The 24,422-nt window shown below is 50.0% G+C and overlaps 1 protein-coding gene across 8 annotated transcripts in view; it reads right to left on the bottom strand.

Annotated features, from left to right (window-relative positions):
• The window catches only part of nav3 (neuron navigator 3), a 244,596-nt gene that overhangs the window by 99,781 nt on the left and 120,393 nt on the right, over positions 1-24,422 (bottom strand). For all 8 annotated transcript variants that reach the window (XM_031815430.1, XM_031815427.1, XM_031815428.1 and 5 more), the window contains exons 7-9: positions 20,533-20,675; positions 4,872-5,955; positions 1,140-1,255 (exon numbers count right to left, since the gene is read on the bottom strand). In XM_031815430.1, the coding sequence (XP_031671290.1) occupies positions 1,140-1,255; positions 4,872-5,955; positions 20,533-20,675 (1,343 nt within the window). The remainder of the gene's footprint in view (positions 1-1,139; positions 1,256-4,871; positions 5,956-20,532; positions 20,676-24,422) is intronic.

Genomic DNA, 24,422 nt, shown 5'->3' with positions numbered 1-24,422 from the left:
TAGGATCTGCTTTCCCTCCCCGAATCCTAACCTTATGAATAGTGAGGGAAAAACTAAACTGACCCAAGATCAGTGTCTGGAAGCAACACAATTGTCCTGATACAGAAGTGAACCACCATGATTCCTCAGATGATCATCTACATACGTTCATAAAAAATAAATCTGACTTTCTGAGTAGAAACACAACTGCAAACATTTTCAGAAATGAACAAATCAAAGCAGAAAGTTGAATGGAGTCTCGCTGACCGCGGCGCTCATTGTGCCGTGACCACAGTGTGTATATTACAGGTTTGGCGATGTAAAAACACAACATTCCAGACATGGTACTTCGGCTGTGGCTTTGTAAAGGCATACATTTAGAGGACTAAAGTAGCACTATGTAGGGACCGTTCCCTTTGTAGACGACGATTTGGGGAGTCATTTGTTTTGTGACAGAACAATCTTTTGTTTTCCCATACCCAAATGACAAACCAGTTGATAGTAGAGCAAGGCCTAAGACATGCAGTGTGTTTAGTTAACATGCAGACCCACTAGGCAGGAATACATAGCAATAGATGTATTATGACTTGGCAGATACCTGACCTGCAACACCAAAGCTACATAATAACACGTCATCATTTCCAAAGGACATCATCCACATTACATTTCCATCGCATTGAAATTCTATCGGTCTCTGTGTAAATGCCAACGTGAGCTGCAGCCCAGCCCACCACCCAGATAATACAGATTCTATCTCTGTCTCCTGCAGCCTCGGGCCACTGTCTATCCGGATGAGCCGCCACGTCCCCACAGCTAGAACAAGACGCCGGGCTCCGGGGTATAACCGATGGCAACTGCGTAAACAAAGGGCCACAGATTCCTCCAGTGTCCGCCAGTCGTTCCTGACCTTTTCCCTTCGCCGTGTGAGGCGGGGATCAAGGGACCATGCTACCTCAAACACAAACATGCATTCACCGGAAAGTACACACACAGACAATATACTGTAACACACACACACCACACACACCACACACACACCACACACACACACACACACACACACACACACACACACACACACACACACACACACACACACACACACACACACACACACACACACACACACACACACACACGTGTCAGTGAGTGTTGCCTACCTGAGATTTCTTCCAGGCACTGCTTGGCAGTCTTGCTGTAGACCAGGTCTCCCTTGGTGGGGCTGAGGCAGTGGTCTGTGGGGGCCACCGTGGTACAGTCGTTCTCGGAGTACGTCCTGGGAGAAACAAACAAAGCCATGGTTATTCAGGAGCCGCATTGCATAGAGCGTTTGTTTTCATGTGGTAAAAAAACAGGACCCAGACTAAAATACTTCTATTGTGCTTTTTCGTATTTTCAACAGATGAAGATGAATATCTCAGGAGGATCTCTTGGATGAAGTGAGGTTTTGTGGGTGAAGGGAAGTTTGTCTCTCTATCTGTGTGTGTGTGCATGCATGAACCTGCCTATGTGCAGCCAAAATCCACATACTGGCTGCATTCCCTGTCTCCCTATAGCCCCTGGTCGAAAGTAGTGCACTAAAAAGGGAATAGGGTGCCATTTGGTAGGCAACCTGTGTTTGTTCCCTTGCCTTGGGCAGAGATGTGAGAAACACAGCCAGACGTCCTGACGGCTGCTAGATAACTCTCCCTCACCGGCACACCCACAATAAAGCCTTTCCCCAGCCACCTGCACCGCCACAGATAAACTGGCAGCCACAGAATGCTGCATCAGCCAATGAGTTGAGCACTGTGAAACCTCGCTTTCTAACATCCGCCCTACAAACTACTTCTAGCTACATAGAATTTCACAGAGAGACATTCAGAAATATGGCAGCAATTTGACAGCCTGCGATAAATGTCGGAATGGGTCAATTAAATGTTTACTGGGGTAGGGTATATATTCTGACTACTCAGTTTAGGAATGTTCGTTATAAAGATGTACAACAAGGATCTCAAATCAGTCTAAAAATACCCTGAGAAATGTACTGAGAACAAAACAAAGCACAGCACAGCCAATCATAAGTGAGAATCTCAGGTCGAATCAGGTCAGAGAGAGGACGCACATACAATGTTAACGTCACACAGCAGTGCCTTACAATCACCTCCCCGGCTGCTGTCAAAGGTGGAGGCAAGGGGACTGTAATCAACGAAACACAAACTGCAGCTAACTGCTGCTGCCTCTGCTCTTCTCAGCCTATGGCCCGGCTGCTCTGCTGTGGCACAGGAGAGGGAAGAAACCTAATTGGCCCTGAAATGACGGTAAATTGCGGCGCAGCGGGAGGCCCTAAGTGCGAGGCCGCTGACAGTTCCTCCTCTGTCAGGCAGGTCGGCGGGGGCACACCTCTCTCCGGAAGAGAGTGAGAGAAACAGAGGAAAGGGGGAGGGAGGGAGACATGGGATACTATAGCCAGGATTGGACAAGCGAAGGGAAGAGGTAGGCAGGAGTGTGAGTGATCAGGTAGAACTGAGCATGTCAACCTGTTGGCTGCTGAGCCACAGAAGACAACGTGCTTTTCATTTTGGTTGATTGCATCCTGGTTAAGTAGCTGAGCCGCTCATGATTAGGACCTGACATGAATACAAAGTAGGAAAGAGATATGAAGAGAATCCCTTTTCAATGGCATGACATTACAGTGTATGTTGTGTGTTGCTTGCCTCCCATTTAATTTAGATGGAGAACAGGTTGGAGAACAACAGCCGTCACCTGCATCTGCCTATGAATGATAATCAGGGATGCCTGTTAATGGGCAAGACGGCGAGGTGCATTGGACGGATTAAGACTAATTCTCAATGGTGAGTCAACGAGCAGCAGAGTGCATTGTGTGCCAAGGTTGAACCCTTTTTGGAAATTATAGAGAAAGAGAAGAGAGGGAAAAGTTACTCGGAAGCCGATTATGGCTCGTTAATAGGATCCCCCCCCCCCCCCCCCGAAGGCCAGAACTGCTGTTAGCACGCCCGCCATCACAGGCTCTGTCTCTGACATCACAAAGCCCCTACCCAGCGGCCCCCATCCAGTCGACAGATTGAAAGGTGGGAAATTATCTTTGATGGGCGGCATCCGTCGGAAATCAAGGCTTCCACCTCTCTCCAGACACTCTAATAATAGGGGTTATTTGGGGCGCCATGGGATGCAGAGATTCAATTGGTTGTACTCACATCAAGATGGAGTGTGACTGGACGAGCCAGCCCTCGTGTGTCTGTGTGTGACTGTAGGGCACCACATGCAGTCCCGTGGGCACAATGACAGAATGCGGGATGCGGATGAAGGAGTGGAAGTATGGAGGGATGGAGGAGGGCCTCTATTCTCTGTCTCCCCATGAAACCTGTTCTAGATGGATCACGATGAGAGATCAGTCAAGACGCAGCCTGCGTCCCTAATAGCTCCCTATTTCCTACATAGTGCACTACGTTAGAGCAGAGAACTGTGGGCCTTGGTCAAAAACAGGCCTCTGGTCAAAAGTACAGGGATACAATTGGGATCAGATGCATTTGATAAGACGAGTAAAGTTAAAAGACTGGAAATTCATCTTGGAGTATAACTGTCACTGTAGAAGAGGACATTTTAGACAAACATGCCCAATAATTCCCCTCAATTCCACTAACAACGAGTCTCTAAACTGTCCAAATAAATCTTTTTTTTTGTATTGTTCTCAACAAAGTTGAACTCCTTCGCAGAAATCAAGTGGCAAACAAGGGACATTTGCTGCATATAAACACCCAAATGATGGACGGTTCAGACACAAGTTCAGCTGAACTACGTCAGGTGGAACAGAGGACCTTGGGGTAATGCTGCAGGCATAGACATCAGGACATGGAGGTAGTGAGGTTCGTTTGGACTGTCATTCTAACAACCTGCTGAGGTTAGTTTGGACTGTCATTCCAACAACCTGCTGAGGTTAGTTTGGACTGTCATTCTAACAACCTGCTGAGGTTCGTTTGGACTGTCATTCTAACAACCTGCTGAGGTTAGTTTGGACTGTCATACTAACAACCTGCTGAGGTTAGTTTGGACTGTCATTCTAACAACCTGCTGAGGTTAGATTGGACTGTCATTCTAACAACCTGCTGAGGTTAGTTTGGACTGTCATTCTAACAACCTGCTGAGGTTAGATTGGACTGTCATTCTAACAACCTGCTGAGGTTAGTTTGGACTGTCATTCTAACAACCTGCTGAGGTTAGTTTGGACTGTCATTCTATCAACCTGCTGAGGTTAGTTTGGACTGTCATTCTATCAACCTGCTGAGGTTAGTTTGGACTGTCATTCTAACAACCTGCTGAGGTTCGTTTGGACTGTCATTCTAACAACCTGCTGAGGTTCGTTTCGACTGACATTCTAACAACCTGCTGAGGTTAGTTTGGAGAGCTGAGAGGAAGGCTGTGCACCAGAGCTGAGAGGAAGGCTGTGCACCAGAGCTGAGAGGAAGGCTGTGCACCAGAGCTGAGGGGAAGGCTATGCACCAGAGCTGAGGGGAAGGCTGTGCACCAGAGCTGAGGGGAAGGCTGTGCACCAGAGCTGAGGGGAAGGCTGTGCACCAGAGCTCATTTGGGTAATTGTGATTTGATTGTGTATTTTTCTTTGTATTTTAAGTGAACATCCTACAAAGCCCTGCCTGTTAACAGTCTTGAAGACAAAGGCTGTCAGATGAGGATTCTTGGCTTGATGGGTTTACTCCCCCAGGTTACTCGTGGTATGGTGTAACTAGCTAATATAAAAACACGTCATAGCTTATGAACACACCAATCATTAGAGAGACCTTCGCCAGACCACTGCATTATACCCCAGCCCCATTGTCACACAAAACAATCGCATGCACGTACACAGACACACACACAGACACAGACAGTCTCACCTATACATGAAGGGGGCGACGGTGGCTGTGTTGGGGTGGTTGTGCTGCTGCTGCTGGGGGAGCTGCACCGCTCCGTTCCCCCCCATGGCCCCGGGGGGCTGGGACAGGGCAGAGGTGCTGGTGGAAGACACCATGTTGCTCCGCCGGCCCTCCAGGCCCCCCAGGGAGCGCTGCTGCATGTAGTAGCCCCCCTGGCCCCCTTTAACCACCTTGGCCTTGTCCCCTTCCCTGCCCCCTCCACTACCACCCTGGGTGGCCTGGGTCTGGGCTTGACCGCCGGCCGGCTTCCCCGTAGCCGAGGGGGCCTTGAGTCCAGACTTGGGGATTCCACTGGAGGCAGGGGGGATGGCGCTGTCCTTCTTGCCCGCTGCAGGCTTGCCTCCCTTGGGGATGAGGCTGGCGATCTTAGAGGTCTTCTTGGATGGATCCACCATGGGTTCCCGTTGTTCCTCTTTGGGAGGGGTGCTGGCCTTGCCTCCTTTGCTCCTGCTCTTATCCTCCTTGTCTTTGGGCTGGGGCAGGGACTTATTGCTGCCGCCGCTGGAGGGCGACGCGCCCTTCACACAGCCCTTATTGGCTGCTGCCAGGGAGGGGGGCGAGGCAGTCTTGGCCAGCTGCTTGGTGCTGTTGCTGCTGCTAGTACACATTGACGACATTGGCTCCGTTATACTTAGCCCTTCCTCGCCGTACTCCGACATGTCATCCTCCTCCTGCAAGGCCATCTCGGCCACCGACGGCGAAGTCCGCGAGGCCGAGCGAGGGTTGATCATCCGGAACTTGTCCAGCATGGATCTCTGGGAGGCACCACCGCCAGCGACAGAGCCCGACTTGGGCGCCTCAGTCATGGGGGGCCGTAGGCGGTCGGAGGCGGGGGGTGGGGTGGGTGAGGGAGAGGGCGAGGGCGAGGTGGAGACCGAGAGCATGGAGGAGGTGGCACTGTGCTTCATGTTCATGGACTTGCTGCGCCAGGACTTGCCGGCGGTGGGGGAGGGGATGGCAGAGGCCAGCTGCTGCCCGCTGAGGCTGGTGGGCACTTGGGCACCTCCGTTCATGCTGCCAGGCAGAGGGATGCTCTTTGCCGATTCTGCAAAGGAGACAAATAAACAGACACACAGTTACATCAACCGTCTCAGGAACACAACTGGATCAATACATGCACATGTGGTCTCATATACTGAGAGAACAATTTGGATTGACAATGAAATGGCAGGTACTTTCTATGTGGAGCCAAATATTCACCATCATTGAGTCATCTACAACAGGGGTGTCAAACTCATTACATGGAGGTCCTAGTGCCTGCAGATGTACATTATGTACATTCATTGAAGCCCTAGACCACCAGGTGTGGGGAGTTCCTTCCTAATTAGTGACCTTAATTCATCAATCAAATACAAAGGAGGAGGGAAAACCCGCAGACACTCGGCCCTCCGTGGAATGAGAGAGGAGGGAAAACCCGCAGACACTCGACCCTCCGTGGAATGAGAGAGGAGGGAAAACCCGCAGACACTCGGCCCTCCGTGGAATGAGAGAGGAGGGAAAACCCGCAGACACTCGGCCCTCCGTGGAATGAGAGAGGAGGGAAAACCCGCAGACACTCGGCCCTCCGTGAAATGAGAGAGGAGGGAAAACCCGCAGACACTCGGCCCTCCGTGGAATGAGAGAGGAGGGAAAACCCGCAGACACTCGGCCCTCCGTGGAATGAGAGAGGAGGGAAAACCCGCAGACACTCGGCCCTCCGTGAAATGAGAGAGGAGGGAAAACCCGCAGACACTCGGCCCTCCGTGGAATGAGAGAGGAGGGAAAACCCGCAGACACTCGGCCCTCCGTGGAATGAGAGAGGAGGGAAAACCCGCCTCCACTCGGCCCTCCGTGAAATGAGTCTGACACCTGTGATCTACAGCCTCTGGCACTTTGACAGAAGAACCATCATTGCAGTAAAAACACTCTCAAAAGTAGCACTCTATGATATAAAAGCCCCAACGACAGGTATGACCAGAGTAGTCCATCACATGGGAGCTTTCCATTGGCATCACACTGGTGTCTCAAAGATGTTGTTGAACCCGGCCCAGGATCCACTACACTGTCACATTCACACTTCTATTACATGAGTACAAGCAGAGAGAAGAAGAGAGGAGGAGAGAAGGAGAGAGGTGGAGAGAGGGGGAGAGAGGGGGTGAGAGAAGGAGAGAGGGGGAGAGGGGGAGAGAGGGTGAGAGGGTGAGAGAAGGAGAGAGGGGGAGAGAGGGTGAGAGAGTGAGAGAAGGAGAGAGGGGGAGAGAGGGTGAGAGGGTGAGAGAAGGAGAGAGGGGGAGAGAGGTGGAGAGAGGGGGAGAGAGGGTGAGAGGGTGAGAGAAGGAGAGAGGTGGAGAGAGGGGGAGAGAGGGTGAGAGGGTGAGAGAAGGAGAGAGGTGGAGAGAGGGGGAGAGAGGGTGAGAGGGTGAGAGGGTGAGAGAAGGAGAGAGGGGGAGAGAAGGAGAGAGGGGGAGAGAAGGAGAGAGGGTGAGAGAAGGAGAGAAGGAGAGAAGGAGAGAGGGGGAGAGAAGGAGAGAGAGGGGGAGAGAAGGAGAGAGGGGTAGAGAAGGAGAGAGAAGGAGAGATGGGGAGAGAAGGAAGAGAGGAGAGAGAGGAGAGAGAAGGAAGGAGAGAGGGGGAGAGAGGGGAGAGAAGGAGAGAGGGGGAGAGAAGGAGAGAGGGGGAGAGAAAGGAGAGAGGGGGAGAGAAGGAGAGAGGGTGAGAGAAGGAGAGAGGGGGAGAGAAGGAGAGAAGGAGAGAGAGGGGGAGAGAAGGAGAGAGAGGGGGAGAGAAGGAGAGAGGGGGAGAGAAGGAGAGAGGGGGAGAGAAGGAGAGAGGGGGAGAGAAGGAGGAGAGGGGGAGGAAGAGAAGGAGAGAGGGTGAGAGAAGGAGAGAGGGGGAGAGAAGGAGAGAAGGAGAGAGAGGGGGAGAGAAGGAGAGAGAGGGGGAGAGAAGGAGAGAGGGGTAGAGAAGGAGAGAGAAGGAGAGAGGGGGAGAGAAGGAGAGAGGGGGAGAGAAAGAGAGAGGGAGAGAAGGAGAGAGAGGGGGAGAGAAGGAGAGAGAAGGAGAGAGGGGTAGAGAAGGAGAGAGGTGGAGAGAGGTGGAGAGAGGGGGAGAGAGGGTGAGAGAAGGAGAGAGGGGGAGAGAAGGAGAGAGGGGGGGAGAAGGAGAGAGGAGGAGAGAAGGAGAGAGGGGGAGAGAAGGAGAGAGAAGGAGAGAGGGGAGAGAGGGTGAGAGAAGGAGAGAGGGTGAGAGAAGGAGAGAGGGTGAGAGAAGGAGAGAGGGGGAGAGAAGGAGAGAGAGGGAGAGAGAAGGAGAGAGAGAAGGAGAGAGGGGGAGAGAGGGGGAGAGAAGGAGAGAGGGGGAGAGAAGGAGAGAGGGGGAGAGAAGGAGAGAGAGGGGGAGAGAAGGAGAGAGAGGGGGAGAGAAGGAGAGAGGGGTAGAGAAGGAGAGAGAAGGAGAGGGGGAGAGAAGGAGAGAGGGGAGAGAAAGAGAGAGGGAGAGAAGGAGAGAGAGGGGGAGAGAAGGAGAGAGAAGGAGAGAGGGGTAGAGAGGGAGAGAAGGAGAGAGAGGGGGAGAGAAGGAGAGAGAGGGAAAGAAGGAGAGAGGGGAGAGAAGGAGAGAGGGGGAGAGAAGTAGAGAGGGGGGGAGAGAAGGAGAGAGAGGGAGAGAAGGAGAGAGGGGGAGAGAAGGAGAGAGGGGGTGAGAGAAATAGGGGTGAGAGAGAGGGGGGAGAAGGAGAGAGGGGGATAAAAGGAGAGAGGGGGAGAGAAGGAGAGAGAGGGGAGAGAGAGAGGGGGGGTGAGAGAAATAGGGGTGAGTGAGAGGGGGAGAGAAGAGAGAGAGAGAAAGAGAGAGAGATGTTGTTTGGATGGGTCAGCAGGCATTTTCTGCACCACAGGAGACAGACATAGAAAGGCTTGTCTTGCTCTCTCTGCTAGGCTGCAGGGGGGATTGGTTGGTAAGGATGGGGGGCATAGTCGGGGAGTAGGAACAAAAAAGAAACGGAGAAGATCGGCAGTGCGCTCTCCAAATCTTTCCCACTGCAAACAGAGATCCTAGTGCAGCAGTGCAGCCTGCTGCGCACTCAAGCAAAAAATTGACTCAGCAATTGATTCTGCAAAACCTAAAACTGTTGCCGTTTCCCCTTGTGACAGTGGGATGCCAGGCAATTCACCCCCTGGGCCAAAGCTGCCTGGTAACTTGGCAGGTGTCTAATGCCAACAGAAAATAAAAACATTTACTAGTGTGGCATTGGAAAGCAAGAATAGGTTGATACATTAATAACGCGCGCACACACACACACACACACACACACACACACACACACACACACACACACACACACACACACACACACACACACACACACAGAGTACTCTATGACGTGTCGGCGCTACACTAGACAGACACAACCCCGCCCCACGCACACCCATCAGTCAGGAGCGTGAAACAACCGATGGTCCCGTTAGCCGCTCAGCAGTGGCTCTGACCTTCTGAAGGACCCCATTTCTCCTCTCTAGTGGGTGTTCAGATCATCATCAATCCCTTAGCAGACGCCTTCCAGCCCCTACACTGTGCTTTCCATGGAGATACATTAATACTGTACTGGCACTTTCTACCAAGGGGAGAAGTTAGTGATAGGAAATGCGTTGCAACCTTAAGGATTATACAATATACTGTGTGTACAAAAGTACTTCAAATGAGTGGATTTGGCTATTTCAGCCACACCCGTTGCTGACAGGTGTATACAATCGAGCACACAGCCATGCAATCTCCATAGACAAACATTGGCAGTAGAATGGCCTTACTGAAGAGCTCAGTGACTTTCAACGTGGCACCGTCAAGTCAGTTCGTCAAATTTCTGCCCTGCCAGAGCTCCCCCGGTCAACTAAGTTCTGTTACTGTGAAGTGGAAACGTTTACAAGCAACAACAGCTCAGCCACGAAGTGGTAGGATACACAAGCTCACAGAACAGAACCACAGAGTGTTGAAGTGCATTGCGCGTAAATATTGTCTGTCCTCAGTTGCAACACTCACTACCGAGTTCCAAACTGCCTCTGGAAGCAACGTCAGCAGTCGGGAGCTTCATGAAATGGGTTTCCATGGCTAAGCATCCGCACACAAGCCTAAGATCACCATGCGCAATGCCAAGTGTCAGCTGGAGTGGTGTAAAGCTCGCTACCATTGGACTCTGGAGCAGTGAAATCGCGTTCTCTGGAGTGATGAATCACGCTTCACCATCTGGCAGTCCGAAGGACTAACGTGTTTTTTTTGCGGATGCCAGGACAACACTACCTGCCCGAATGCATAGTGCCAACTGTAAAGTTTGGTGGAGGACGAATAATAGTCTGGGGGTGTTTTTCATGGTTCGGGCTAGGCCCCTTAGTTCCAGTGAAGGGAAATCTGACATTCTAGAATCTAGATGATGGAAGCAAGACCCCGCAGCAATGTTCCAACATGTAGTGGAAAGCATGTCCAGAAGAGTGGGGGCTGTTATAACAGCAAAGGGGGGACCAATTCCATATTAATGCTCAGAATTTTGGAATGAGATGTTTGACGAGCAAGGTGTCCACATACATTTTGAGCATGTAGTGTATGTTTGCCTTCTACTGTTGATTGATGTAGTGTCAAACAGCAGGGACATGCTGGGATTCACATTCACAATATAGAACTGCCTGTCCTCTCCATCTCCTCATTCAGCTCTACTCTCCATAGACGACAGTACTTCTTAAAGGATGCTAGACGGTTTATGGAACCACATTATTTTCAAACCTGGTGGAATTCTATCTATGCTGAGTCATAAGCACAACAATATAGCTGAACTGGTGGCCTTTCCAGGGACGCAGCCTCAGCCTGAGAAACCGTGATTCTCCCTAACCGTGTAGTATTTTCCCCAGAGGCAAGGGAAGGAGAAGGGCTTTAGCTGCCGCGCCGCCAGGCCTCGGAACACTTCATCAGCTTATGATCTGGGCCACAGCCTTTAAAACCTTACGACGCCTGTAAACGTGTCAGTCTGTGGGAGGAACATGTAAGCTGGCACACGCCAAGTCATCTCTTTAAAGACCAGCCTGTGTGTGTGTGTGTGTGTATGTGTGTGAGTGTTTAAGAATCTCACTTAACCCTTAGATCTAAGAAGCCCAGTCATTCTTGTGATAGGGTGACAGAGCTTGCCCTCACACCATGGAAACAGCCGTGAAAGTTGGGCAACAGAAATGCCATGCTTGATTTGATTTCTTTGTCGGAGTCACGGGCAACACTGTGATAAGATTGTGAATGATGGCCGAAGTGTTTGGGATTCAGTATGTGCGGCCAGCGAATTAACCATGTCTTTAAAGATAACAGGGGCCCGAAGGATGACATTTCATACCAATCGGCTGACGCCACCAACGCCCCAGAGAAGAAGTAGAGACTTGGCGTTACCATAGCAACACTTTCTTTCACAACCGCTTACTTCATCGGCTGAGAGTGAAATGTCACTTCTGCTGGCTGGGCGCTGGACCCTCACACGTCTGCTGCTCAGTGCTCACACACCCATCGTGTGGCACGCAAACACACACACACATGCCCCTCCCCACACACACCCATCGTGTGGCACGCAAACACACACACACATGCCCCTCCCCACACACACACATGCCCCTCCCCACACACACACACCCCGCCCCGACACACACACACACACACACACACGCTGAGTAAATCCTCTTGTAATAAACACCAAGTCCCTATATCTGTGAGCCTGCCCTCATTTTCCCTCCCTTTGGACAGCTGGAATTGTCCCCAATGGCACACTACTCCCTATATAGTGCACTTAATAGGGAATAGGTTGTCATTTGGGATGCAGATCCTGTCACCCTGAGCCGGCCTGCACTAGCCTGCAGCTCTTGCTTTTTACATGATCTCTTCAGACAGGCTCTTCTGCCATGACTAGACTCTCAATTCCCTGTCTTTTGCTAAAGGTTTGGCTGCATCATTGAAATTTCTCTGACATTTCCTTGGAATTGTTTGATTTGACCCCCAAATCTAAAGCCTCCGCCCTCGCAGGGATGAGGGGGAGGCCTCTTATTTACAGTGGGCCTAAAGTTGAGTCCTTAGGCTGGGGTCAAACTCTCACTCCCAATGACATAACTCCCCCATTGGCAAATGGTTGAGGAGAGCGACTGGCGACTGGCCATGTTACACAAGGCTGATTAAAATAGATTGGAAATGTGTTGAGCTGCATACAAAGAAAACAATAGATATCCACAAAAACATTCTGGATCAAATTAAAACAGACCTGTATCAAGATTAAGGATTGGAATTGCAATATTAAGTACAACATTAAATGCTTAAGTACCAGGCTGATTCATGAGCATGGACATGACTCCTGAGTTTAACACTGGACTAGTGACTGATAGACAAGCAGCAGACTGCCTCTTCATGTACACCATGCAATTAGCTCCCCCAGGTCATACTGCCAGTGAGTAGTGAGAGAGAGGGGAGATAGACAACATACTGCCAGTGAGTAGTGAGAGAGAGGGGAGATAGACAACATACTGCCGGTGAGTAGTGAGAGAGAGGGGAGATAGACAACATACTGCCGGTGAGTAGTGAGAGAGAGGGGAGATAGACAACATACTGCCAGTGAGTAGTGAGAGAGAGAGGGGAGATAGACAACATACTGCCAGTGAGTAGTGAGAGGGAGGGGAGACAGACAACATACTGCCAGTGAGTCGTGAGAGAGAGGGGAGATAGACAACATACTGCCAGTGAGTAGTGAGAGAGAGGGGAGATAGACAACATACTGCCAGTGAGTAGTGAGAGAGAGGGGAGATAGACAACATACTGCCAGTGAGTAGTGAGAGAGAGAGGAGACAGACAACATATTGCCAGTGAGTAGTGAGAGAGAGGGGAGATAGACAACATACTGCTAGTGAGTAGTGAAAGAGAGAGGGGAGATAGACAACATACTGCCAGTGAGTAGTGAGAGAGAGGGGAGATAGACAACATACTGCCAGTGAGAGGGAGGGGAGACAGACAACATACTGCCAGTGAGAGGGAGGGGAGACAGACAACATACTGCCAGTGAGAGGGAGGGGAAACAGACAACATACTGCCAGTGAGAGGGAGGGGAGACAGACAACATACTGCCAGTGAGTAGTGAGAGAGAAGGGAGATAGACAACATACTGCCAGCGAGAGGGAGGGGAGACAGACAACATACTGCCAGTGAGAGGGAGGGGAGACAGACAACATACTGCCAGTGAGAGGGAGGGGAGACAGACAACATACTGCCAGTGAGAGGGAGGGGAGACAGACAACATACTGCCAGTGAGAGGGAGGGGAGACAGACAACATACTGCCAGTGAGTAGTGAGAGAGAAGGGAGATAGAAAACATACTGCCAGCGAGAGGGAGGGGAGACAGACAACATACTGCCAGTGAGAGGGAGGGGAGACAGACAACATACTGCCAGTGAGAGGGAGGGGAGACAGACAACATACTGCCAGTGAGAGAGAGGGGAGATAGACAACATACTGCCAGTGAGTAGTGAGAGAGAGGGGAGATAGACAACATACTGCCAGTGAGAGGGAGGGGAGACAGACAACATACTGCCAGTGAGAGGGAGGGGAGACAGACAACATACTGCCAGTGAGAGGGAGGGGAGACAGACAACATACTGCCAGTGAGAGGGAGGGGAGACAGACAACATACTGCCAGTGAGAGGGAGGGGAGATAGACAACCTACTGCCAGTGAGTAGTGAGAGAGAAGGGAGATAGAAAACATACTGCCAGCGAGAGGGAGGGGAGACAGACAACATACTGCCAGTGAGAGGGAGGGGAGATAGACAACATACTGCCAGTGAGAGGGAGGGGAGACAGACAACATACTGCCAGTGAGAGAGAGGGGAGATAGACAACATACTGCCAGTGAGTAGTGAGAGAGAGGGGAGATAGACAACATACTGCCAGTGAGTAGTGAGAGGGAGGGGAGACAGACAACATAGTGCCAGTGGGTAGTGAGAGAGAGGGGAGATAGACAACATACTGCCAGTGAGAGGGAGGGGAGACAGACAACATACTGCCAGTGGGTAGTGAGAGGGAGGGGAGATAGACAACATACTGCCAGTGAGAGGGAGGGGAGACAGACAGCATACTGCGAGTGGGTAGTGAGAGGGAGGGGAGATAGACAACATACTGCCAGTGAGAGGGAGGGGAGACAGACAACATACTGCCAGTGGGTTTTGATAGGGAGGGGAGATAGACAACATACTGCCAGTGAGAAGGAGGGGAGACAGACAACATACTGCCAGTGAATACTGAGAGAGAGAAGAGATAGACAACATACTGCCAGTGAGAGGGAGGGGAGACAGACAACATACTGCCAGTGAGTAGTGAGAGAGAGGGGAGATAGACAACATACTGCCAGTGAGTAGTGAGAGAGAGGGGAGATAGACAACATACTGCCGGTGAGTAGTGAGAGAGAGGGGAGATAGACAACATACTGCCGGTGAGTAGTGAGAGAGAGGGGAGATAGACAACATACTGCCAGTGAGTAGTGAGAGAGAGAGGGGAGATAGACAACATACTGCCAGTGAGTAGTGAGAGGGAGGGGAGACAGACAACATACTGCCAGTGAGTCGTGAGAGAGAGGGGAGATAGACAACATACTGCCAGTGAGTAGTGAGAGAGAGGGGAGATAGACAACATACTGCCAGTGAGTAGTGAGAGAGAGGGGAGATAGACAACATACTGCCAGTGAGTAGTGAGAGAGAGAGGAGACAGACAACATATTGCCAGTGAGTAGTGAGAGAGAGGGGAGATAGACAACATACTGCTAGTGAGTAGTGAAAGAGAGAGGGGAGATAGACAACATACTGCCAGTGAGTAGTGAGAGAGAGGGGAGATAGACAACATACTGCCAGTGAGAGGGAGGGGAGACAGACAACATACTGCCAGTGAGAGGGAGGGGAGACAGACAACATACTGCCAGTGAGAGGGAGGGGAAACAGACAACATACTGCCAGTGAGAGGGAGGGGAGACAGACAACATACTGCCAGTGAGTAGTGAGAGAGAAGGGAGATAGACAACATACTGCCAGCGAGAGGGAGGGGAGACAGACAACATACTGCCAGTGAGAGGGAGGGGAGACAGACAACATACTGCCAGTGAGAGGGAGGGGAGACAGACAACATACTGCCAGTGAGAGGGAGGGGAGACAGACAACATACTGCCAGTGAGAGGGAGGGGAGATAGACAACATACTGCCAGTGAGTAGTGAGAGAGAAGGGAGATAGAAAACATACTGCCAGCGAGAGGGAGGGGAGACAGACAACATACTGCCAGTGAGAGGGAGGGGAGACAGACAACATACTGCCAGTGAGAGGGAGGGGAGACAGACAACATACTGCCAGTGAGAGAGAGGGGAGATAGACAACATACTGCCAGTGAGTAGTGAGAGAGAGGGGAGATAGACAACATACTGCCAGTGAGAGGGAGGGGAGACAGACAACATACTGCCAGTGAGAGGGAGGGGAGACAGACAACATACTGCCAGTGAGAGGGAGGGGAGACAGACAACATACTGCCAGTGAGAGGGAGGGGAGACAGACAACATACTGCCAGTGAGAGGGAGGGGAGATAGACAACCTACTGCCAGTGAGTAGTGAGAGAGAAGGGAGATAGAAAACATACTGCCAGCGAGAGGGAGGGGAGACAGACAACATACTGCCAGTGAGAGGGAGGGGAGATAGACAACATACTGCCAGTGAGAGGGAGGGGAGACAGACAACATACTGCCAGTGAGAGAGAGGGGAGATAGACAACATACTGCCAGTGAGTAGTGAGAGAGAGGGGAGATAGACAACATACTGCCAGTGAGTAGTGAGAGGGAGGGGAGACAGACAACATAGTGCCAGTGGGTAGTGAGAGAGAGGGGAGATAGACAACATACTGCCAGTGAGAGGGAGGGGAGACAGACAACATACTGCCAGTGGGTAGTGAGAGGGAGGGGAGATAGACAACATACTGCCAGTGAGAGGGAGGGGAGACAGACAGCATACTGCGAGTGGGTAGTGAGAGGGAGGGGAGATAGACAACATACTGCCAGTGAGAGGGAGGGGAGACAGACAACATACTGCCAGTGGGTTTTGATAGGGAGGGGAGATAGACAACATACTGCCAGTGAGAAGGAGGGGAGACAGACAACATACTGCCAGTGAATACTGAGAGAGAGAAGAGATAGACAACATACTGCCAGTGAGAGGGAGGGGAGACAGACAACATACTGCCAGTGAGTAGTGAGAGAGAGGGGAGATAGACAACATACTGCCAGTGAGAGAGAGGGGAGACAGACAACATACTGCCCGTGGGTAGTGAGAGAGAGGGGAGACAGACAACATACTGCCAGTGAGAGAGGGGAGATAGACAACATACTGCCCGTGGGTTGTGAGAGAGAGGGGAGACAGACAACATACTGCCAGTGAGAGGGAGGGGAGACAGACAACATATTGCCCGTGGGTAGTGAGTGAGAGGGGAGACAGACAACATACTGCCAGTGAGAGGGAGGGGAGACAGACAACATACTGCCAGTGAGTAGTGACAGAGAGGGGAGATAGACAACATACTGCCAGTGAGAAGGAGGGGAGACAGACAACACACTGCCAGTGGGTAGTTAGAGAGAGGGGAGACAGACAACATACTGCCCGTGGGTAGTGAGAGAGAGGGGAGACAGACAACATACTGCCAGTGAGAGAGGGGAGATAGACAACATACTGCCCGTGGGTTGTGAGAGAGAGGGGAGACAGACAACATACTGCCAGTGAGAGGGAGGGGAGACAGACAACATATTGCCCGTGGGTAGTGAGTGAGAGGGGAGACAGACAACATACTGCCAGTGAGAGGGAGGGGAGACAGACAACATACTGCCAGTGAGTAGTGACAGAGAGGGGAGATAGACAACATACTGCCAGTGAGAAGGAGGGGAGACAGACAACACACTGCCAGTGGGTAGTTAGAGAGAGGGGAGATAGACAACATACTGCCAGTGAGAGAGAGGGGAGATAGACAACATACTGCCAGTGAGAGGGAGGGGAGACAGACAACATACTGCCAGTGGGTAGTGAGAGAGAGGGGAGACAGACAACATACTGCCAGTGGGTAGTGAGAGAGAGGGGAGACAGACAACATACTGCCAGTGGGTAGTGAGAGAGAGGGGAGACAGACAAACGACACAAACACCAAGAAAGAAGGACCATGGAGTTGACTGTTCCCACCAGGGGAGACATTAGCTCTGTTTAGGTGGTAATGTAGGGTGTGAGTAATGCTTTAAACGGTGCAAAGGGGGTACTGAGGAAACAGAAAAACCTTCACTCCCTTTCTGGATGGGGGATTCATGTGTCCCAAATGGCATCCTATTCAATATATAGTGCACTACTTTTGACTAGAGTTCTATGGGCCATGCTAAAAAGTAGTTAACTATAAATGGAATAGGGTGCAATTTGGGAGACCCACACTGTGACAACAGGTCTGGGCAAATGGGACACAGAGGACAGTGAAGGCACTTGTGTAAATCTAGTGGGCTGGCTCTGGCCAAAATAAACAGGGTCGGTGACCGGGGTCTGTTCATGGTTGGTAGACTGTTGTTCTCTGTTCAGACAGACAGACAGACAGACAGACAGACAGACAGACAGACAGACAGACAGAGAGAGACAGACAGACAGTAACTCTACCGACGGCCGTAACTCTACCGACGACCGTAACTCTACCGACGACCGTAACTCCACCGACGACCGTAACTCTACCGACGACCGTAACTCTACCGACGACCGTAACTCCACCGACGACCGTAACTCCACCGATGACCATAACTCTACCGACGACCGTAACTCTACCGACGACCGTAACGACCGTAACTCTACCGACGACCATAACTCTACTGACGACCGTAACTCTACTGACGACCGTAACTCCACCGACGACCGTAACTCCACCGACCGTAACGACCATAACTCTACTGACGACCGTAACTCCACCGATGACCGTAACGACCATAACTCTACCGACGACCGTAACTCCACCGACGACCGTAACTCCACCGATGACCGTAACGACCATAACTCTACTGACGACCGTAACTCCACCGATGACCGCAACGACCATAACTCTACTGACGACCGTAACTCCACCGATGACCGTAACTCCACCGACGACTGTAATTCTACCGACGACCGTAATTCTACCGACGACCGTAACTCTACCGACGACCGTAACTCCGACGACCGTAACGACCATAACTCTACCGACGACAGTAACTCTACAGATGACCGTAACTCTACAGATGACCGTAACTCCACCGACGACCGTAACTCCACCGACGACCGTAACTCCACCGACGACCGTAACTCTACCGACGACCGTAACGACCGTTACTCTACCGACGACCGTGACTCTACCGACGACTGTAACGACCGTTACTCTACCGACGACCGAGACTCTACCGATGACCGTAACTCTACCGACGACCGTTACTCTACCGACGACCGTAACTCTACCGACGACCGTAACTCTACCGACGACCGTAACTCTACCGACGACCGTTACTCTACCGACGACCGTAACGACTGTTACTCTACCGACGACCGTAACTCTACCGACGACCGTTACTGTACCGACGACCGTAACTCTACCGACGACCGTTACTCTACTGACGACCGTTACTCTACCGACGACCGTTACTCTACTGACGACCGTTACTCTACCGACGACCGTAACTCTACAGACGACCGTTACTCTACCAGACGAACATTACTCTTCCGACGTCCATTACTCCATTGACGACCATAACTCTACAGACGACCGTTACTCTACCCGACGACCGTAACTCTACCGACGACCGTTACTCTACCGACGACCGTTACTCTACCGACGACCGTTACTCTACCGACGACCGTTACTCTACCGACGACCGTAACTCTACCGACGACAGTAACTCTACCGACGACCATTACTCTACTGACGACTGTTACTCTACCGACGACTGTTACTCTACCGACGACCGTTACTCTACCGACGACCGTTACTCCACCGACGACCGTAACTCCACCGACCGTAACGACCATAACTCTACTGACGACCGTAACTCCACCGATGACCGTAACGACCATAACTCTACCGACGACCGTAACTCCACTGACGACCGTAACTCCACCGATGACCGCAACGACCATAACTCTACTGACGGCCGTAACTCCACCGATGACCGTAACGACCATAAATCTACCGACAACCGTAACTCCACCGACGACCGTAACTCCACCGACAACTGTAATTCTACCAACGACCGTAACTCTACCGACGACCGTTACTGTACCGACGACCGTAACTCTACCGACGACCATTACTCTACTGACGACCGTTACTCTACCGACGACCGTTACTCTACTGAAGACCGTTACTCTACCGACGACCGTAACTCTACAGACGACTGTTACTCTACCAGACGAACATTACTCTACCGACGACCATTACTCCATTGACGACCATAACTCTACAGACGACCGTTACTCTACCCGACGACCGTAACTCTACCGACGACCGTTACTCTACCGACGACCGTTACTCTACCGACGACCGTTACTCTACCGACGACCGTTACTCTACCGACGACCCTTACTCTACTGACGACTGTTACTCTACCAACGACCGTTACTCTACCGACGACCGTTACTCTACCGATGACCGTTACTCCATTGACGACCATTACTCTGTGATAGTGACAGAGGGATGAAGGGAGACGTGAATGTAAAGGGAATGTTACCAACACTGTAGGATCATTGTAAAATACTGAGAGACAAATATTCAATAACTACGAACATAATGTGAGCTTAAAGAACCACTAGGTAGGGGGTCGTTAAGAAAAGAAGAGCCTTGTTGAAGCCTATTTTTCCCCAAGCCCATAGGGCCCTGGTCAAAAGTAGTGCACTATATAGGGAACAGGCTACCATTCGGGACACAGACAAATAATTTCATCCACTTACTTTCGGATAAAAGTAATATGACAATAATAAAATAAGGAAAGTGAATGTGTGACAAAATCTGTCATCATAGCAGGTTATTATGCTTGGTGGAGCGTGGTGAGATTCAGCCCCACAGCTCTGCAGTCTAACCACTACCACTCGCCATGCTGTGAAATGCACTGTCTTGCCTTCTCCCTAAAGGAATACCTAAGTCAACTACACTGCTGATATGATTCAGCAGACTGGTTAATGTGGAGTGTGCTGGCGGGTGCTGCTCTGTCCAGTCCACTGTGTTTATCAGTGGCGCCACCTAGTGCATGTTGTGGACCATGCGCTCAAAAATATAAATGCTGAATGCTACTGACAGACCCTGAGGAAAACATCTGTAGAAACGCAGGGGTAAGATAATGAATTCTAAGACACTAGAGGTTTTCCTTATCCTGTTTAAACCTTATGGAAGGTGACTTTAGACACGGCCATATCCCCATCTTCACACTATTGTGCCGATCCTAATCAAACTGAGCTGGTTTTACATTGTGTCTTTTTCATCAAGGTGCCAGCAACCGTGTAACCAGGCTAGATTAGAACAGTTTGGTTTGGCTCGGCTCATATGGCTCAGGCCTGCTTCTACCTGATTCTAGGTTCACCTACCTCTGTCATTGCCACTAGCATACTGGAGAGGCTTGCTCTTATCGATGCTGTTAAAGCTCTGACTCCTCCTGTTGAGGTTGGAGGATCCTTGGCCCTTGGGGGCCCCGCTGCCTGCAGCGGACACCCTGGTCGGCCCTGGCAACCTGCAGACGAAAACACAGCGGGTGAGGAGAAAGCGTGAACAGTCACAAAGCAACAAAAATAAATGTCTAGCTAGGTAGTGTGTTTGTGTTGTGCTGAAAGGACCATTATGATCTCTCTGGGATATGCATAAGAGCCCACACACGGATACACAGATGTAAGCGCAAGCACACACATACACACACACACACACATACACACACACACACACACAGAGCTAGTGTTGTGCTGAAAGGACCACATGTATTCTCAGGGAAACACACAAGAGAATACACACTTCAGCATCTGTGGATAAATGTGGAGGTTTACTTCTGATGCCACAGCTGGAGCACAGTCATAAGTCCCAGAGGGGGGAGAGGCCATAGGCTCATTATTCCATTAGAGACTCGTTAAACCATGCTAACGGATCTCACAGTCCACTACACTGACACTGACAGAGCAAGGTCTTCTCAGTACTGCAACCAAACAACCTCCTGATTGGTTAAACACTGAGATTAACCAATCAGCATGGCTCAAAGGCTCAGTGTAACACGCACGGAATGCACCCACAGTCCTTGAGTCAAACTGGACACTTCAATGCATCTGGCGAGGTAACTGCCTCGGGCAGTAATACATGAATGGTCATCATGAGTCTGGGAACATTTACTTTGGATGTTTTATCAGTGAGATAAATGACCTGGAAAATATGTTGCTGACGTCCAACTTTGCAGACGGACTCGTTGACCTTTACGAGGAAGTGAAATCTATACAAATCTGCCTTTGTCCTGGAAAAACATGATCACATCTCAAAGAAAATGATCTAATCACATGACCATTACAACATATCAATATGAAGTTCATACAGTTTTGATTACCGGTCCGCAAAACACACAAAACCTTCATTCATGCCCTAAACACACAGGACAACCTCCAGGCCTCTTTAGAGTGATACAGAATTTTTTTAATCTGGTTTCAGAGAGAGAGAGAAAGAGAAATAAAGAATGAGAGAGAAAGAGAGACCTGGTGAACAGTATGAACTGCTCTGTGTTGTTTAATGAAAGATGCTAAGGCCATTTCCCCATGGGAATTCCATCATCTAAACTACCCCACTATCCAATCCACATCATTTATGTCTGGCCCTTTAAAACTGACACTCCTAAAAGCTTGGCAATTAAAGGGGAGTATGAGAGTTTAATTAGGCATCGTATCCCTGGACAAAGAGACTTAACAACAGCGCATAAACCTGTCACAGAAGCAGACAGAGGAAGCTTGAGGGACTAGATGGCAATGTGAAGTAATGGCTAAGGGTCAAAACAACACAACCAAAGAATTAACATCTTGGCCCTGTGGTAATGCATCTAGGGAAACGACTCTTAAGTCCCAAATGACAACCTATTCCCTTTATAGTGCACTACTTACAGTAGGGCTCTGGTCAAAAGTAGTGTACTCTATAGGGACTAGGGTGTCATTTGAGATGCTACCTCTCACTCTCTCCTACTGAATTTAAACCACAGAGGAGACAGTCATCTGTTTGATAGTAAACATGACCGTGTGTGTCAAACAGACAATAAAACACACATTCGTACGCGGCTAAAATTGTGGTGGCAGAAATCATACTGTGATGAGTAAACGTGTACCTTCTTGTTTCTGTTTCAGAGTAAAAAGCCAACTCACAATGCAGACAATGGACTGAGTCAACCCATACGTCATGTAATGATTGATGGAACCAGAGTAACACCAACTCCTTCTGTTGTGACGTAGGAGTCTCTTAACTCCAGTCTTCAACCCAAGGATCAATGCATTACTCAACGTCTGTGTCCCAAATGGCACCCTACAATGTCTTGGTCCAGTGACTGAGGAGTCTGGCTGCTTCTAGACATCATTGGGTTGGAAAACGGACAGATGGTAAAATGAAAAAGCAGGTGATGTAGATATGCTAGAAGCTCCATCCACTTGGTAATGACACACTTTCATCACCCTGTCAATACATATTTCACCACATCCTGCCACCAATGCATCATGATCAGAAATAATAATGTTCAACTAAGATAGAATCCTTCATTTCCGGGACGGGGCTAACGAAGATGTATCTGATGTCCCTCCTGGCTGCCTGTGTTCCAAATGGCACCCTATCCCTTATTTAGTGAACTATTTCTGACCAGTGCCATTTGGGATGCAGCCGGGGTCTCCAGCACTCAGTTCTATTTTTAAGACGGAGAAGAGGGAGAGGGGTGGCCAGACACATTATTCTTCCTGTCAGACAGGGCTAGAGGAAACAGCTTCAAACTGACAGGGTGTCTCTGTGCTCACTGCAAAACAACCCCCCCCCCAAAAATAAAAATTAAAATATATAAAATGGGACAGATAACAGACTCAATACACACATGTACAAACACATGCAACCACCAACCCACCCACCCAGGCTGAGAGGGGCACCTGGAGACCCGTGAGCTGAATAAGCATGACTTCATGAGTGCATGTGTGTAATGTCAAATATAACCAGGCAGGAGGGATGGGGGGGCAGAGAGAGAGAGAACGAGAGAGAGAGGAGATGGAGCGAGAGCGCCCACTTGAACAGAAGACCCTGCCATCTGCTCAGCCCATTATCTATATTAGTGAGAGAGAGCGTGTGTGTGTCTGTGTGTATGTGTTTGACAGTATATACCTATGCGAAAGATAATGAGTATTATCAGTATGAAACAGACACAGTATGTGTAAAACAAAATGTGTGTGTCTGCTTCTGGCAGGAAGCTCAGGGGAGTGATTCAAATTGAATAACAGGTTTCTTAGCAAGTCAGCACATCTGTCGCTGTATATTCAAGACAATTACCAAAGCTTCCCTGGAATCGCTTCTATCAGCATCACAGACAGGTGCTTTAGGCTGCGGACAAGCGGTCAAACACCGCCCCCTGCTGCGAACACGCTGAATTTAAATGGCAATTTATTTTTTAAAGTGCTGTTAGTTGAGGGTGAGATGCCGAAACACTGTCAACACACCAGGGGTGTACCATTAGTGCCTCACTATAGCAAAATGAAACAAAATGCTTTGCAACAGAAAACATTTTCCAATGAAAAACAAGAGTTTCTTATTGAACAAGTTCAGGTAGTCCCTCCCCATTTGTCTTATTGATTCTGCTTGGTTCCTAGTGAATAGGACCCAGGTAAGCAGGTTTACTGAGAGAGTGGAGTAGGGATTTTAAGCTCAAAATCAATTGAAGAGGCTTGTTTGCACACTTTACACAACTCTATGAGCATAGAAACATTTTACACAGCTCTAGGAGCACAGAGGAAACACTTTACACAGCTCTAGGAGCACAGAGGAAACACTTTACACAGCTCTAGGAGCACAGAGGAAACACTTTAATAGTAGAGAAATAAACTCCACACTGGCATTCCTGTTTCCCCCACAATGTGTTTAGTGGTTGAAGATCCATTAAATGCATTGTGGAGTAATAGTTGGAGAGTTGCTTGAGTTTCTTTTTCAAGGCACAATATCCTCAGATATAAAACTGCCAAGGTAGCAACAGAACTCATGTATGAACTCAGAAGTCCTTCAGCCAATCAAACACAGGAGCTTTCACAAACGTGTGAGGCTACCATTGTGCTGGGAACTCACATTGACTGTATTTCCTGAATAATGTTGTTGACTTTAAAATCACCCTGGGGGTGTAGGCTAGTACCTCACAATAAAACAACTGTTCATGCCCAATGGTTATCCTCCACAGTAAATCAAAGGTACACGTTATGGCCACAAACTGAAACTAGAGGGC

Source organism: Oncorhynchus kisutch, unplaced genomic scaffold (assembly GCF_002021735.2).
Source record: "Oncorhynchus kisutch isolate 150728-3 unplaced genomic scaffold, Okis_V2 Okis09a-Okis19a_hom, whole genome shotgun sequence".
In the NCBI taxonomy this organism is placed as follows: domain Eukaryota; kingdom Metazoa; phylum Chordata; class Actinopteri; order Salmoniformes; family Salmonidae; genus Oncorhynchus; species Oncorhynchus kisutch.
Note: the sequence above shows the minus strand (reverse complement) of the source record. Positions and strands in the feature narration are given on the sequence as shown.